The 17,834-nt window shown below is 35.5% G+C and overlaps 1 protein-coding gene across 5 annotated transcripts in view; it reads left to right on the forward strand.

Annotated features, from left to right (window-relative positions):
- The window catches only part of LOC102084168 (contactin-associated protein-like 4), a 257,060-nt gene extending 239,549 nt beyond the window's left edge, over positions 1 to 17,511 (forward strand). For 4 of the 5 annotated variants that reach the window (XM_065045785.1, XM_065045786.1, XM_065045787.1 and 1 more), the window contains 2 exons: positions 426 to 497; positions 4,326 to 17,511. In XM_065045785.1, coding sequence (XP_064901857.1) covers positions 426 to 497; positions 4,326 to 4,519 — 266 coding nt within the window. In that variant the 3' untranslated portion in view covers positions 4,520 to 17,511. Of the gene's footprint in view, positions 1 to 425; positions 498 to 2,660 lie in introns of all 5 variants that reach the window. The other variant, XM_065045788.1, reaches the window with a different exon arrangement.
- Positions 17,512 to 17,834: the final 323 nt, after the last annotated feature.

Consider the following 17,834-nt stretch of genomic DNA (forward strand, 5'->3'; position numbering starts at 1 on the left):
GTAGCATATGGTTATCACTTCTTCTGATCTCTGAAGCAAAACCTAAATAGAGTACTCATGACCTGAATCACAACTATTTTGTTTTGGTGGGCTTGTTAAATTTGTTTGTGGGTTTTTTGTTTGTTTTTGTTTTGTTTTGTTTTGTTTTGTTGTTTGGGTTTTTTTTTGTTCTGTTCTGCTTTGTTTTCTTTTATTTCTATATGGTTTAACATCTCAGGAGTAGTTTTAAAAATTATTGTCTTTTTCTCTGAATGTTCACATTTTCCTCTTTTTCTCTGCCAATTATCGTTTACATCACTGTTCTTCTTTGCATTCATACAGACCCACACTACTGCCACTGTAACATGCTGTACATGAGCTGTAACCATGTGAGAATTTTATGAAAACTCTTTTATTTTTCTGTCACTTTATTTTTTCTGCTGCAGATCACTCTGGACCAATAGATGAGGGAGAGCCCTTAGCTAATGCAATCCGAAGTGACTCTGCAATTATTGGAGGTAATAGGGACTGTAACAACTCCACGGGAACCATTTTTTTCTTAAAACTGTTGAAGCTTTCAGTGCTGAAGTGAAGTCAGTTTAGTTTTGTATGTATAAGGAAACTAGGAAAAAAATACTTCATTTTATTAGAAGTGGTAGAAAGACAAAAATCAAGCATTGTTTTGAAATACATTAAATAGCACTAATATTTTTTTGCATAAATTTATGCTACCTGTGTTCCAATATTTTGGAACATTTTGATGAAACACAAGATACTTAGAACAGGTTTCCAGATTGCCTGATGCTAGTGTCTGTTACTTTAAAAAGTACTTGGATATGTTGTGACAAATAGGATATGATTAAAAAAGAACAATCTTTTTTTTTCCTTGACTGTGCCAAAAAATTGCATTTTGTTACACAGTCAAGTTCAAAGTATTTTTTAATAGATCTGAGCAACACAGATTTTTCTTGAGAAAATGGGGTCTAACACCGCTTTGGCAGACTGAGGGAAGTTTCATTCTGGTTTCACATTTGGAAAGCAATACACCCTTGGACAGACTATCACTTAAGCCAAAATCTATCTCTGTTATAGTGGGGAAGCCTACCAGTTCTGCCTATTTAGCAGGAATGAAGACTACTCAAGTGACTCTTAATAGGGAGCATTTGTGATTGAGGACTCTCAGGAGAACTTCAATTCCTGTCACCAGTATGGGGGCAAGTGTATAGCTATGTCAGTACGTTTTTTGTTTTCCTTTCAAGGTATAGTATTGTCTTTTGCGACAATCTTCCCCTGTGAAAATTTCTGGTGATATTCTCTTGGGAGGAAATGAGGAAAGGAGGCTTGTTTTCACTCATGAAGATGATATTTTGCAATACAGCTCACTGTTTCAATTTCCGTTAGTTACTTCAACTGAAAGAGGGCAGAGAGAGGAAAAGATCATTCCCTCCATCTTTAAAATTATGAATATGTTTCCTTTCTATGGGTTTTAAAAACCTCAGCAGACAAATTATATAGTGGGATTTTGAAGAATAAAGCTACAAAGGCTCCTCACTGAGAAAAAAAAAAAAATTAAGTCCATGCAAGTTGGAGTGAAGATAAGAACCTGAAGTCATGTCCATGTCTGGCGTTTGAATAATGGTACCTGCTATGATCAGTGCCTGCTAACAGCACACTGAATGGTCAATGACCTTTAAAAGAGTACTGCTAAAGATACTATAATGAGAGATAATAAAAATATGGAAGCTTCTTGCTTGTAAAGCAATACTTATGTCTGTATATTTTTATACATACAAATTCTGAGAATTTTACGCCTGAATTCAATGAGGTCAGAATTTAAAAATACAGTTTCTGAGTTCTTTTCTGAGTTTTAAGCTTGCCAAAAATTAGGTTGCTGTTTTAAAAAATTAGTATGATTTTACATAAGTATCTGCACATAAAGATCAATTTATGTGCTACATCATTTAGTGTGGGTGAGGATTTTTTATTGCTAAAAACATAGTCATTTTTTAACTTCAAGTTATAATAGTTGCAGTCTTTTTAAGATAATCATAACCTCAGAATTTTATTGGTTTTAAACACATTTGAGAACATGCACTTAAAATTTTTCTATTGCTTAACTATGGTTGTTTAAAAGTCAAAATAAAGCAAGTTACACAACACTTAGAAATAGTTTAAAGTAAGTACCCTTAAATGAGTAAAACTGAGAATTGTGCCAATTCAGCTGCTTCAGACAAGGCAAGTTTATAGATGAGCCCTTAAAAGGGGCATGTAGCGTGAAAGAAAGAATACCTGTTTTTATTTAACTTCTTTATTTAACTTTATTTAACTTCTTATTTAAGAAACAGATTTTAAGAAACAGATTTTTATCACATTATGGATTCTGTTCCAGAGAAGGACACATCACACAAAAAAAAGTTTACATACCTGTTATTAAGGATGACTGCTCATATTAGAGAATGAGAAGAATGTCAAGTTCCGAATTTAAGATGGTCTGTTTTTTAAAAAAATTTACAGTGCTAAAGGACTACATATTTTCATTTTTCTTGCAATAGCAGCCAAGTTATACAGCAGATTCTTCCTTCATCTAGTACAGTTGAACCACTGCATTGTAACTGTTTCCCAGACTGTTTTGTGCATTTTTTGTCCCTGCAGCCTAGTCTTGCTTTCTGCCTCTTCAACAGGCACTTTCAACTTCCCTTCTGTTTCATTTCTCCTCAAATTCCTCTCCTGCCCAACCTCTGATTCATGAACTTGAGGGCCAGACACCATCATGAGAGGATGAATGAGGAAGAGACGAGATGGGTTGGAAGTCTGTAAGGTTATGCTTGTCTCTGTGGGAAGTATCTCTTTCCTTGCTATTCCTAATCTGCTGTTCTATGAGCATCATTGCCTGGTCACAGTTCAATAAATCTTAGATAGCTGCCTTTAAAACTAAGTGCTCATTCCATTTAGTGTCTCATATGTTAGATATGTGGCACATATGGTACCTGATTAATACTCTGTATAAAGCTTATGCTGCTGCCCCTTTGCTCTATAACTGATCAGCTAGACCACAATAATGCAGGTAGCTGTACTGATGATTGCACACTACCAGATGGGGCCATTAAAGCTGTTGGAAAAAGAAGCTTGCTCACTACCATCTGTGTAGGCAGGGACCTTTTTTACTTATCAACCTGAGGTCATGTAGCCATGCAAAGCAAAAGCAGTCCAGGATGTCAGAATAAGTTCCAGAAACCAAAAGAGAAGGAGTGAAACCTGTTGTATCATTTAACTCTGAGCATGAAGTGGGCCCATTCATTGCAGTTATGCAGTTACAGAAATGTGAGCCTTAGCTAGTGGAGGTTGTGAAAACCTCTTCATCTCATTATGATGTTCCAAAGGCAGTCAAACAGAGATGGATTTTCTTCTATGAGGCATAATAAACTTTTGACCTGATAACAGGTGGTGAGAAACCCTGGCCAATTGCCACTAGAACCCCTATGATGAACTGTTCTACACTTTCTTTTATAAACTTTCCTCATTAACTACATTGTTTAGTCAGAATCAGTCATCTGTGTTCTGAACTAATTTGTGTGGAGTACTGGATATAAATGGGATTAATTCTGAAAAATTATCTTTGCTTCAAAGGGTCTGAAGCTTGGACTTTCTGCTGTACACAGACAGAGCTAATAGAGGACCTAGTTTAGAATTCCAGATTGGTACCTTTGTCCCCGCCCTGTTATGCTCTACCTCTGCTTTTCAGATTCCTTCCCCAGACCTGGAGCAGTAATAGGAGAGCTGATTGGCTGGTGTAAGCTGATAATGGGACACATGTCCCCTTCCCTCCTGATGACATGTGGCATGGGGAAGGGTCCTGAGTGACTTGAGTAACTGAGGGGTCGGAGACTACTTTTTCCAATACTGATAGGTGTTGGGTAAAATGAGAAAGTCGTAATAGTGCCCTTTGCTGTCTCATTTTCTGGCAGGCAACTCTGAAGACCAAATCCTCAGCTCTGCAGCAGCTTTTGTTCCCACCCTGGCAGAGAGCTAGCATTTGATGGTGAAGGATACAATACCTTAAGGGCCTTCCACTCAAAAGTTTCAAAATTTGTAGTGTTCTGTGGATTTTTTTTTTTTTTGGGGGGGTGTGTGTGTAAATCAGTGTGCAAAATTTCAAAGCAATCACCATGAAGCTTATACTACAGTGTTGTTTCTGGTTTGAAAGCACCTGCAGTTTCTTATTTCTGGCTTCCCTGCAATCCTGTCCATTATGCAATAGAGTCATTCCTTCTTTGTCCTGCTCGCTGGCCCATGAGTTATTATTTGTCTGTGCTTTCTCTTGACATTTTTCTCTTTTCTTCTCCTAGGTGTGATAGCAGTTGTGATATTCATCCTACTTTGCATCACTGCCATAGCTATACGCATTTATAAAAAGAAAGTAATATACTCAAAAAATGAGGCAAAAGGATCTGAAAATGAAGACAGTGCTGAATCTGCACTGAAAAGTGAGCTCAGCATGCAAAACACAGCCAATGAAAATCAAAAGGAATATTTCTTCTGATTGGCATTCATGATTTAATTTATTATAATAATATGACATTCTGACTTTCTTGCTAAACCAAGGCCTCTCAATGCACAGAAAAAGCTCTTGCACTCTACAGTAAATGCAGCAGATTTGAGACATTATACTGCATATGTTCAGTCTCAGTGATTGCTATTGGGGATTGCTATTGGGGGCCTCTTTAAATTACATGCATTCTTTAGCTATTATACCGTAAATACATTAATGTAACAGTGAATTAGATATTGTAACCAATTTCATTGTTGGTAGTTTCTGGCTGTTCTGATGTGACCTTCTACAACTGAAGTTTAACGTACATACTGAATATGATTTTTGAATGGGAAAATTGTTATGAAGTTATTCCTATACTTTTATTTATTTATTTATTTTATTCTGGAATTTTGTTCAAGGTGAAAGGTGGATTCTCATACTTTGTGTTACTAAAGAAATTCCACTGTGTTGCATTATTGTGATCTCTCTTACTTTCTCAAATTGAAAATGCCTTTTGAACTGATGTTGGTTGGTGTCAACATCTGCTTGTGAGCCATGGAGTCTGGTGTCCAAAACAAACCATACTCCTTTACCCTGAGGATGTGACCACTGTCATCACTATCTCTTCTTTTTGGCAAGCCCAGCAGGACTTAAAACTGAAGGGTGTACAATGTGTTGAAATGCTATAAAATCTCTTCTGCAATAGGTTTTTGCTTACGGTCAAATGATGGCACTAAAGGACTTGTGCACGTTCTAGGCATTTTAAATAAAATTTGCATAAGAAAAGATAAGATGTTTGCTTGGGAAGATCAAGTAATATATTTTAAATAGTTACTTTATCATGAGTGAGAACAGCAAAAGATGATCAAGGTTATTTTCTCTGGAAATTAGTAATACTTCTGTCAAGTAGTAATGCTCTGTGCACAGCATGGAACATATTCTCTGAAAACATTGTACCTCTCATCTGCTCCAGGCCTCGAGAAAAAGTTGTTCTAAACTGTAGAAATTATTTATTATTATTATTATGAGAATAGAAGTAGGGAATTTAGAGCCTAGTACAGTGGCTGCTACTTGAATACTTCTGTTCTTCATCCTTAGTAGTGCCTACTATACCTCTATAAGACAAGGTCTGATTACACCACTCAAAATTAAACAGGTGTTTACCATCCTGACAGAACAAATAAGAACTTGATTATGATGTATAAACAAATTCTCAGATAAAAAGGGTAAGTTTAAGTTGTCCAAAGAGAAGATTATACACACCATAAGGTATCTAAAATACCCATGTCACCTGATGGGAATGTCACAACTTCTACAGAAGGTATATGTCTTTTGGAAGAGACATTTGAGAATTATGTAGAAGGGCCTATCACATAGAATACGGTACCAGATACCAATATTTAGGTAACTTGACGCCACACAGACAGAAAACTATGTGCGTAGAGTTTGGATCTGAGAAAAGTATCCAGAATTCTGTGCCTTTGTAGACTTGAGTTTCAAATTAAAACAGCTTTCAAAATTACACTTATATCTGCTCCCATCCAAAGCAATGGTGACAGACATCGCTTTTCTTACCTTTCAGTGGGGACAACCAAAGCTAGATCCTTGACTGTGAAGTTCAGAAAATGTTTATCATAGATGCCCAAGAACATTATAAAGACATGGAAACCTAACATGGTGTGCTAAAACATTTAATATATAAGTTTATTGGTAAAAATGGTAGTTGTAAATATAAATGTCCAGCAGATATTGTCTTTTAAATCTTATTTTCTTCCAACAATGTTTCATTTCTGTGTGCAGAATTCTGCAGTTCTTTTCCTGCTTCTCCCTGTAGAGCTTTCCTTCATATTTAGGAACTTTTTTAGGAACTTTTTTTTTTTTTTGGACATCTTGGAGGTCTGCAGTCATAAATTGTTCAGATTAAGATGCACTGCCTGCATCTGGTAGATTAATCAGGCTGAGGATCCAAGGTATGCATGTTGTGTATATGTTTGTGTATTTGCCAATACAGTTTTGTTTACAACAATAGGTTACCTTTAGAAAGGACAAAACAAGGTAAGGGAATGATACTGGACTGTTCTTGATAAGTGATATGGATGACAATATCCTGTGTTGTGAATGGAGTCATGAGAAATGCATGGGTCATGAGAAAACTTTGAATTGTTATGTTTGTTACTTTGGAACCTCTCAGTCTAGCTATTACTTTAAAGTGAAAATTCTGACTCCTCCCTTTCAAGGGTCTGACCTAAATTGCATTGGATTCAAGAGGAGTCCTCCCATGGACTTCTCTGTAATTGAAACCCTTTGAATCTCAAGATGCTTTCCCTTCCTGTGATAGATATGTCAGTGTCCACCTTTTTGTGTCACCTAAATCAACAAATCTATCAGCAGTTACAAGTCCCAGTCAGCTCAATTTTTATCAACGTGGAATGTAATAACCATGTGGGACAAAACTTGTATGATGGTATTTATTATAATACATGAGATCACCACGGTGGATATTTTGATTGAATGATGAAATGCAGACTATTCGTGTGAGAGTTATCCATATACTAACCAAATAAAACCAAAAGGGTACCCACACCAGGAAAAATGGGAAGTATACAAGCTTAACTATTCAATGATTTCCTTTAATTTCTATTTCCTTGTTAATTTTATGCGTGTCTTGATGGAGAGAAAGGTCTCCTCCCTTACTTCATGTTCTTCCAAAAGAATAATTATTTTCTTTCCCTGTTCCTTAGAATTTTTAAAAGCAACAGGATGAAAAAGGCTAGGTAAAACCCTTATTTCAAAGACTAATTAAAAAAGAGGGATGAGGGTATAAATGCCTTTGTGACTGGCACATTATTTCTTTCAAAGAATTTTTATTATGTGAAGGATTCTAAAGGAGAAAAAAAAAAAAAGAAAAAAAAAGGGTTTTGTTGAATACAAAACACTATTTGCAGAGTTGTAGCACACAATAATTACATCTCTCTGAAGGTGCAAATGCCCATTTTCATCTGTAGGAAGACTGATCATACATTCATCACCTAAATCCTACATATACACGTTCATAGTGAGTGAAGTAGCATTTTCTATTACTTGCTGCATTTCCATGGGTACAAAATAACTGGGGCACCAAAGTGCGCTGAGACATCAAGCAACATTATGCAGTCCCTTTTTTGATTATTCCAATGTATGACCTTTCACCTCTCTACTAATAAACACTTTATAAAATAAAGTGAGAAAAAATATTTTTAAAAAATTGTATTAAAAGGTTTTAAATGGAAAACAATATACTGATTTTTTAAAACAGTAAAAATATGTAGAAGTGCACATAATATCTTGGCGAGTGTGGTTATTTATAGGTATTACTGAGTGCTAATGTAACAAATTTACTATGCATTGACACATTTTCCTTGGCAAATATATTTTTTCTTAAGTACATTCTAAAATAAATAGTGGCATGTATGCTGCTTCATTTTTAAAACTTTGTGTGGGTGCTAGCTGCAAAAGGCTTATAGTTATTTATGTACTTATCATTTAGCACATAAATATTATTTAGTTAGGTTTTGGGAAAACATTTTCCAATACATCCACTGTTGTGTAGATGAAAAATATGTAATAAGCAAAGTACACAACTTGACATGAAATGTACTAACAGTCAAAATAATTTTACAGCACCGTGACAATGATGTACAAGGGAAAAAGTGTGTAAATGACAAAACAGATGGAACTTCTTGGAAGAATCAGCTGTGTAGATTAGAGTACACAGATTTAGACATAGGTGCCAGGAATCCTGAAGCACCAGGGTGAGATAAAATCAGAAGGTGTAACTATTTCAGGTTAGTAGAGGACTGATTGATAAGAAAATATCCTTTTGAAATAAAATTAATTACCTTGAGAAGTAGTTGTAACAGTTTATACTCAAGGCAGAGTTATAGTTGTATAAGTCATGTGATGTCACAGGGGAAGAATGCTCGTTGTAACAGGAAAATATTTGCTGAGTCAGAAAACTTGTTGCTGAAAAAGCGTGTGCCCTAGTGTCTGGGGTGCAGTGCACATTCTCTGGAGTGAACACTAAGAAATACTGCATGATTTTGTCAAATCAAGCTCCTAATTCTGCAGCCAAAAGTATAATGAATCCCCAGTTTTTCTGATCATTGAATGAGATTGTACGCTATCAAGAAGGAATACAAATGAAAAATCCTACAGAAATTAGAGCTGAATCAAAAGGTACAGGTATGAAGGTACTGAAATAGTTTCAGTGCTTTTTAATGAACAAGAACATGCTTAAAAAATTAAGGAAAAGAAGGGATCTTCCCTTTACATTTACTCTTTTTAGAACCTTCTCTTGGGACTTTTTGGTGGTCATGGAAAGGATTTAATGGATTTCTGTAAAGAAAGTGCTAAAGATGCAACTATAAGAAACAGAATAAAAAACTCAAAGGTGTTTATAGACTGTGCTTTGCTAAGAAGCCATGCTCATCCTCATTCTTGAAAGGTTGTCTGAAAAATAATTTTTGACAAGAATTGGCACGGTTGGATATGTTGCCCAAATCCTTTAATCTTTGATCTTACCATTGTTAAGAATTGAATCAAACTTCACTACTGCATTGTAAGGAGATGCATAACTTTCCTTCAAACAATGACATAAAATCTAATTGAATTTCATACGAATTTCTAATTTCCATTTATGATGAAATTCTGATCTTGCCAACATTTTCTGTAAAAAGCACTAAATAAATCATACTTAAAGTCTTTATTAAATAATGTAGTAAATACACAGTAAAAGTCTCCATAAGCAAGTGAGTAAATGTGCACATACCTACACACATATGCCAATGAGCTGTGTAGTCAGAGCTAAGATTCTTCAGGCTTTACCATTTTCTTTGTATTATGTCAAATACTGAAAACCAGTTCAGAGTTCAGAAACATCACTATCCTTAATGTTGGGAAAATATCCAAACCATTTCACAAAATATTGAAGATTTCACAAGATTTTTCAAGGAACAACAACAACAAATATTAGAGCTATCAGTTTCTTTCAGAACAGTAAGAGGTAGACACCAGTCTGCCAATGGGAAGAGTAAGTTTATAGCATTTCTGACACAGAGACAGTCGTGTAGTTAGTTCCTTCTTTTAATTTCTTTTTGTACACTTGAAGTGTACTTCTGCGAGCTAGTGAACTGGCTTTTAGGAAGCATCAGGACTCATGTCTTCAGATTAGCTGAGGCAGTGGGCATCAGTGAAAGACTCCTAAATCTGCAGAAGAGAAACAGCTACACAAAATCCTTCTGAAGTCCAAGAAAATTGAAGAACAATTGTCAATGAGTTACATCAAATTTCACCAGCATCTATTTCTCATCAAGAACTTAGTGATAACAGCATAAAAAGAACTATTGGAATAATACATATATTATTCAACAAACTGACATATACCAAGTAGGACTTGGTAACCTTTGTATGTTATACTTTTTAATACAATATGGCCTTTGGGTCTTCTAGCTTTTTTTGATATTTGCAGGAAATTATTATTTCAAGTGTAATCTTTTTGGAATCTGTGGGCTGATGATTTTTTGTTTTGAAAAGCAGAAGTGCCTTGCAAGCAGTTTATAATGCCAATGTTAATTTAAGTGAAAACAGCCATCATAAAATCTTTTGGAATAAAAAAGTAAAGCTTGCTAAAACATCCCACACTGCATAATATAAATTCAGCGACAGACACCTGTTTATAAATTACTTAAGTAATAAACAAACTTTCAGCACACTTCTCCAAAACTGGAAGTGTATGTATTGAGGTCTGAGGAGCTCAAGATTATCTATCCCACCCTTAAAAGTATGACCTTGAAAAAAAAGACATTAAGCTTTGCACTCCAGTCGTACAACAAGGAGAAAATACTGAAGTTTTGACCACCTTGCTTTATTAATATTTATGAATCCGTTTGAAGATGGAAGCCTTTATATAAATGGACAGCATCATAAAAGAAAGGAGATTCTATCTTTTATTTAGCAAATAATGTTATCATAAGTAACACTAAGTATTTGTATTTACTTTGATACATTTATTTCGGGAGATGGTCCTTCTTCTTTTTATCAGAAATAATAGCATTTTCCTGTTATTTTATGCATAGAGTGACACTTGAATAGATAGGAAGACAGACCTTGGACTATTTGGTGTAGTATAGATTTGACTGCATGTCTTCATTTATCAGCAAATTAGAGCCCAGAACATTTTAATCTAACTAGATGGGTAATAGTTGAAGTAAACAAGATAGGTGTCATAGAAGTAAACACAAAACATGGCTTATAACAACACATCTACATTCTTACAAAACATCTCCTGCCAATTGATTGGCTCAAAGTGAACATCACAGGTATGCATTTTAAGTATAATTCCTGGTTCCTTCTTAGTATCTTCAGCTGGTTGATTAATCCTTTTTGCTGCTATTTTTAGTTACCACAGAGTTATTCTTCTAACCAACAGTAACTGTTAGGCTTATTATATTTTATATTTTAGATGATAGGATTAAAGTATTACTGGGTTCTAATATATTTAAATCTATTTCACATATAAATATTCCTTATCTAGTTAAAATAACATTGTGTATTTATTAACATTCATGTTCCATGCAAAGTAGCAAATCTAAAAGAAAATATATACTGGCTTGTATTTTGTTTTGCTGCTTTGTTGGATTGGTTTCAGTTTTGTGTTTGTGTGTTTTGGTTTTGTTTGTTTGGTTTGGTTTGGTTTGAGTTTTGTTTGTTTTGTTGCGTGGCTCCCATAGGTAAATGAAGAGGGGGTTGTTACTTTTAGCTTAATCACATACTGGTTTTGAAAAAAGTATTTTAAAAGGGCACTACAGGATGTTAATATTTAATTCACTCTTGGTAATAAAACATTCAGAGATTTCAGTAGTTGCTGCTCCAAGACATAGTGGTTCTCTTTTCTAATTGAAAATATTAGCAAACACTCCTTATATGGTATAAGATCTTTTTCCACTACATTAAGTCACACTAGAAAGAGAGGTTTACAAGAACTCAAGAAGAATGACCACTCAGTCATGGTCCCCCCACCACAGGAATAAAAAAAAAAAATTACCTACAAAATGATTTGATATTTACAGATAAAGTCAGGAAGTCCTTTAGCAGCTACTGTGTTTTTCCTGCAAAACATACAGGGCCTTATTCTTGCACAGCAAGAACTCCCCATGAAATTAATATTTAAATGGACTGTTTAGTGTCATGATCTGTAAACTGGTAACTCACATTTGAATTGTTAGTGTTGTGTTGCTATTATTTTTTCTCTTTGATGTTCGAGTTCATAATATGTGCATGTCTCAGTCAAAGTAAATTTTTATTAATTCATGTCATAAAAATAAAAGTGCTGTTTCAGGTGTCTTACAGATAAAATTCTACTAGAAAGTAGCAGTTAAATGTGGAAAAGATTTTAAAAATATGTCATATATTGCTTTACATTACAGTTTGGTAAAGTTCACTTATTTTTACAGAACAAACCATGATGGATTTATTATTAATTCCCAGAACACATAGTGGAAAAAAAAAAAGCAAAATTCACAGAAAAAGGAGAAGACTCTAGAACAGGAATTTTCTTTGTTAAGAAAATTGTTTTCACAAAAATTTGTTATAAAATTTGTTTTTATGATAATTCTGTACAGCTATTTTTCAGTTCATATGAAGTGTTTATTTGGGATCATGTTATTAAGCCCATATATTTTCAATTATTTCTTTTGTATAAACGAGCTAACAGAAATTTTAGTTTCAAGCTGATATCTAGCTGTCTGTTTGCCTGAATAAAGTATTTCAATCTGTAAATTAAACATAGCATGAAATCTCTAGTATGTACCTTCCCTCTTCAAAATAACAGTAATAATTAACGTTTCTTTGAAATGGCAAGATCTTCGAGTGTCCAGAGTTTTCCTGACAGTCTTGTTTCACAAATACAAGTAAGCCTATTTAGTCAGAATCTAATTAGGAAAGTATTAGTAAATGCTTGTTATTCAGTTTTCTAGAATGGTTAAGTGCTACATATGAAAAATGAAATGTTTTTAAATGAGACAAATAATGCATATTATGATAACAATGTTGTGCTTTTACAATATCTGCTTGCCCACTGTGGCACTTGCTGGTGATTAATGGTCGTTTTTTCGTTATCAGATTCACCTTAGTTTTCTGTAATATACTTTAATATCCTTATAAACTAGATATGTATGCAGTAATCATACCTTATTGCTCATTATAGCCTTTTTCACTTCTTCTAGGAATATCCTTATTTTTTGGCACCAGCTTTATGCTCATAATCATGTAACTAGTGGTGGCTCGCCAAGGTTCCTGCAATAGAGATTGCTTTTTCATTAGGTGGCTGTTGTACCATTGGTAAACTCCCCATAGATTAGGTCTGTGAGTAATCCCCTGCACTATCAGCCAACACAGCTCTCGTTTTGCTATCGTGCTGAACTGTGTCCCACCAAACTGTGTGCATTTCAGTGCCCCTGGCCTGGATTCCTGGGGAAAAAAAAATCCTTTCACCTGTCTTTGGCGCACAGGTCTCCCAAGCATCGCATGATCCGTTCTAGCTTACCAAACATCACTGGTCACATAGCACTTCTCTGCAGCACTAATCCGAGATGGAAGCTGGGAGGAAGCATGCATATCACTGCTTCTACAGGACACAATTCTGCAAGGCCAGATACAGTAGTCATATATGGATGCATTTAGCCTGGAGACTCTTATTACATGCTCAATTAAAAGAATAAGAAATTCAAGGCTGACAAGTTCTGCTCAGGCCCCAGAAAGAAGACACACAGCCTAACAGGCTGTCAGCAAGGAGGCTGCAATGAAGGCTATGTCTGACAGTGACCAGGTCTGCCTGTGGAGCTGAGAGGTAAGATGTAAAGGAGGAGCAGGAGCTGGTGGTTTCTCCTTCTGTTAGTGGAGGGAAGAACAGCAATATAACCTTTAGTACAGTTTTTGAAGGCATTTCTAGAGAAAATTAAAAAAATAGGAGCTACATAGCTAAGCACAGCTCTACCCTTGTAATTGACAACGAGTACAGGCAGAGCAAAGATGCAATATAGCCCCTCCTGAGCATACAACACAGTAAGTACAGTACATTTGGTGGGAAGTTATAGTTCTCCTACCACCCTCAGATTTCCAGCCTGGGGTGATAATATTCAAGAAATCTGTGTGAGATGCTCTCTATTCATTAGGGTAGGTCAACAGCCTTACAGCATGCTAGCTACTTACCTCCTACTGAGAACTGGACATCTCACTCAAAACTGTTTGTTCTTGTTTCAGGAGACAAATGTCATGCGGTACCTGGCTCTACTCTAGAGACAGTAACATGAGGCAAGAAAATAATACCTCTTAAAGCTTTAAGAATGTGGTCCCAGAACTCAGTTTTCTTCCCTTAGACAGGGTAAGCAAGACTTCAGAATTATGAACAAAATTCCTAAACATTCAGTTCACAGAATCAGAGAATGGCTGAGATTGAAGGGCACTTCTAGAGGTCATCTGGTCCAAAATCCCTGCTCAAGCAGGGCCACCTAAAGTTGGTTACCCAGGACTATGTCCAGGCAGCTTTTTAATGTCTCAATTCATATAGACTCTACAATCTCTTTGGGCAACCTCTGTCAGTGCTCCATTGCCATCACAGTTAAAAAGCATCTCCTGATGTTTAAGAGAAATATAGGATGTATCAGTTTGTGCCCATTGACTCTTACTCTGTCATGGGGCATCACTGGAAAGAGCCTTCTGTACACCTTTCCTTCAGGCATTTATGTACATGGATAAGATCTCTCCCTGAGTCTTCTGCAGGCTGAATAGTCCCACCTTTCTCAGTCTTTCCTCATGGAAGATATCTCAGTCCCTTAATCACCTTTCTCGCCCTTTATCTGGCATCTCTAGTGCTGAGGAGAAGGGGAAGGATCACTTCTCTCATCTTGCTAGCAATGCTTTGCCTAATGCAGCCAGAATACCACTGGCCTTTCCTGCAGCCAGGGCACATTGCTGACACACATTCAACTTGATGTCCACCAGGACCCCCAGGTCATACAAAGCTGCTTTCCAGCCAGATCACCCCCAGCATATACTGGTGCTTGGGCTTATTCATCTCCATGGATGAAGTTTGTATCCACAAAGTGAACAAGTAAATTGACTAGATATTTAAAAATCACACCTTTAATAATATACACATCATTAGACAAATTTATTCAGATATCTTGAGATGTACCTGCCCATATTTTAACTTATTGCTGTTTGAGGTGCTATCTAGTACTAATTTAATGCTTATTCAAAAAGACAAAATTTAGTCTATTTTGGAGTAATCATAACTTATGTGAATATTTAACTAGGCTATATAAAAAGATAATATGTCAACAAAAGTAATCAAAAGAGATTCAGTAATCATTAGATTTCAAATTTTTTTTTTTGGCTATTGTTTTATACTAGATTTGCCATACCTCTGTGTGAGACTGAACGGTAGAGTGAAGTAACGTTCTGCCTTTTACTTTGACTGTGATCAGATCTCTAAGTTTTTATTTTCTTTAAAGTAGGAGCTTCTCTGTATTAAAAGTGATCTTGCCTCACGAGATGTGGGGAACAGTGCTAGTCAAATGTCTACTACCTTTTTTCTTTATATTATTTATATCCTACCTTTTTTCAAGATATTAGGCTCTCCTTCACCAGTAGCTATTAAAATAGATCTATGACAATAACCAAAAAAAGCATATAACATTGGGGGTTTTTTCGCTATAATTTGTAAATATTGTGATCTTGCTGTAAATTCTTGACTGAGTCAGCTTATGAATATATTTCATATATTAAATTTTATGGCATTGTTTCTACATAATACAATATAATATAAGCTGAAATAAAAGGAAAAGTGGCTTAAAAGCTAAGAGAAAGGCCTGTTGAAAATCATCAGAGCAATATGCAATAACAGATTGTCAAATATCTACATCTCTTTAGGATATACTTGGTCACATAAGGTCAATGAACAAAAGACTTTAAAATATTTAATACTCTAACGAGTTTCAAGGTTCTATTTTGGTTTTGGTTTTCTTTAATTTTTATTCTTAACAATCATTTGTCTAAGAAACTGCTACAACAGAAGCACAAACTATTTGGTAAATGTAAATGTATGTAAATAGCTTGCAGTACAGTTGATATACATACAGAGCTAAGAAGATTCGTAGATCTGATGGTTTAATAATTTTAACAGTGCATTTCCCTAGACCATGTATTCCTTATTCAATACATCATTATTTCCGGATTTTTGTTGTTTGTTTGTTTTATTGCCTATAGTCTGACAGAAAATTCAAACCATCTACATTATTATTTTTATCTTAGTGGTGCCAAGAAATTCCAACTTAGACAACAAACCTGTTGCAGGAGTGGAAAAATGCACATATATGCAGACATACAGTATGAGATTAATACTGTCTAAAACAGCCTGTCTACTAAATGGCAGTCACAGGCAGAGTAAATAAATTGAGCAAAATATGGGAAAAACTAGCAGGGCTGGAATCTGACCTCATTGCTCCATTTTTTTTTCTTTAACCACCAGCTCAATTTGCCTCCACACAGAACATGTTTCACTTAAGTTGTCTCCTATAGTGTTGTGGTTTAACCCAAGACAACAACTAGGTACCACACAGCCACTTACTCACTTCACTCACAGTGGAATGGGGAAGACAACTGGAAGGGCAAAAGTGAGAAAACTCGGGTATTGAGGTAAAGAAAATTTAATAGGTAAAGCAAAAGCCATGTGTGCAAGCTAAGCAAAACAAGGAATTTATTCACTGCTTCCAACCTGTAAGGAGGTGTTCAGCCATTTCCAGGAAAGCAAGGCTTCATCACATGCAATGGTTACTTGGGAAGACAAACACCATCAATCCAAACAGGCCCCTGCCCATACCCACACACTTTCCTCTTCTTCTCCTAGCTTTATATACTGAGCACAATGCCATATGGTGCACAATATGCCTTGGGTCAATTGGAGTCAGCTGTCCTGGTTGTGTCTCCTCCCAAACTTTTGTGTATTCCCCACCTTCTTGTTGCCAGGCCAATATGAGAAGCTGAAAAGTCCATGACTATTTAGGAACAATGAACATTATTCTCATATTAAATCCAAAAAACAGCACTACATGAACTACTTGGAAGAAAATTAACTCTATCCAGCCAAAAACAGGACATAAGGGCATCACCTCCTCTATTCCAATACATAAAAGTTGCAATCAAATTGCATCTCCTCTAATGCAAGATTTTCAACTGAAGTGAAAATAAAAAATTCTGGTCTTTGTTTTTTTTACCTGGTCAAAAATACTGCAAAAAGTTTTTGAGTTACAAAATTAAAAGACTGTCCTTAGACATAGTTCTTTAAATAGTAGAAAAGAATATTTAAAAAAAAAAAATGTTTTATGCTATCCATGTGTATTTGTCTCTACTTCTCACTTTCTCAGAAGGTTGGTAGTGACTTGCATTCTTTGATGACTCCGTAGATTCAAGAAACATTGAAAGATATTTATGAGAACTGGGGATAATAATGAGAAAACTTCACATAGAACAAGCAAGCTGAAATGCACTCTCATCAGGCTATGACATTCGACATTGAGGGTGACAAGTGCTAATTTATATATGTACTGTGGGAACTTACTGCAGTGTTTTCTTTGTAATTCAGGATTTGTTCCCAAAAATGCACAGGAATAACAATTGCAGGATAAAAAGTTTTTATGCCTGGCCTTCTGTGTGAATGAGCGACTAAAACCATCAAGAAGGTGTCAACGGCAAAGCTTTTGTTGCTTGCACAATAGCATTGCTTGTTCTTGATTTTTTAATGTAAACCATAGACGTTGTTTTTCTCTGCGAATGTTGTTTTAAACACATATTTCTAAAAGTCATTATTTAAAAGAAAAATGTTAAAATAATAATCCCTGAAGTGCATGTGAGTTTGTATGTTACATGAAAGGGGATCTGTTAATAAAAATATTCTGGATAATTTATTTATGGGTAAGAAGTTTACATTTTTCAATACGACACTGTTCCTTTAGCTCTCCTCCATTCTATAATAATAGTTTTCTTTTCCTGATGTAGTTTGCAACTAGTTGTTTCCCTGGGGACTTGACCTTGCCTGTGGGCATGTTCTGAGACCAGCTGGCGTTGCTCTTTGGAAGTGCTTCCCAACGAAACGCACTGGTGAAGGTTAACTAAAGTCTTAATCAGTGTCACCCTAAACAAAGCAAGACAGGGCAGCCAACTCAGGATGCCAGTGCTCAAGAATTATCATTCAGTCTCTTTATTTGAAAAGTTATTCCAGCCATCTGGA

This window comes from Columba livia, chromosome Z, assembly GCF_036013475.1.
Source record: "Columba livia isolate bColLiv1 breed racing homer chromosome Z, bColLiv1.pat.W.v2, whole genome shotgun sequence".
In the NCBI taxonomy this organism is placed as follows: domain Eukaryota; kingdom Metazoa; phylum Chordata; class Aves; order Columbiformes; family Columbidae; genus Columba; species Columba livia.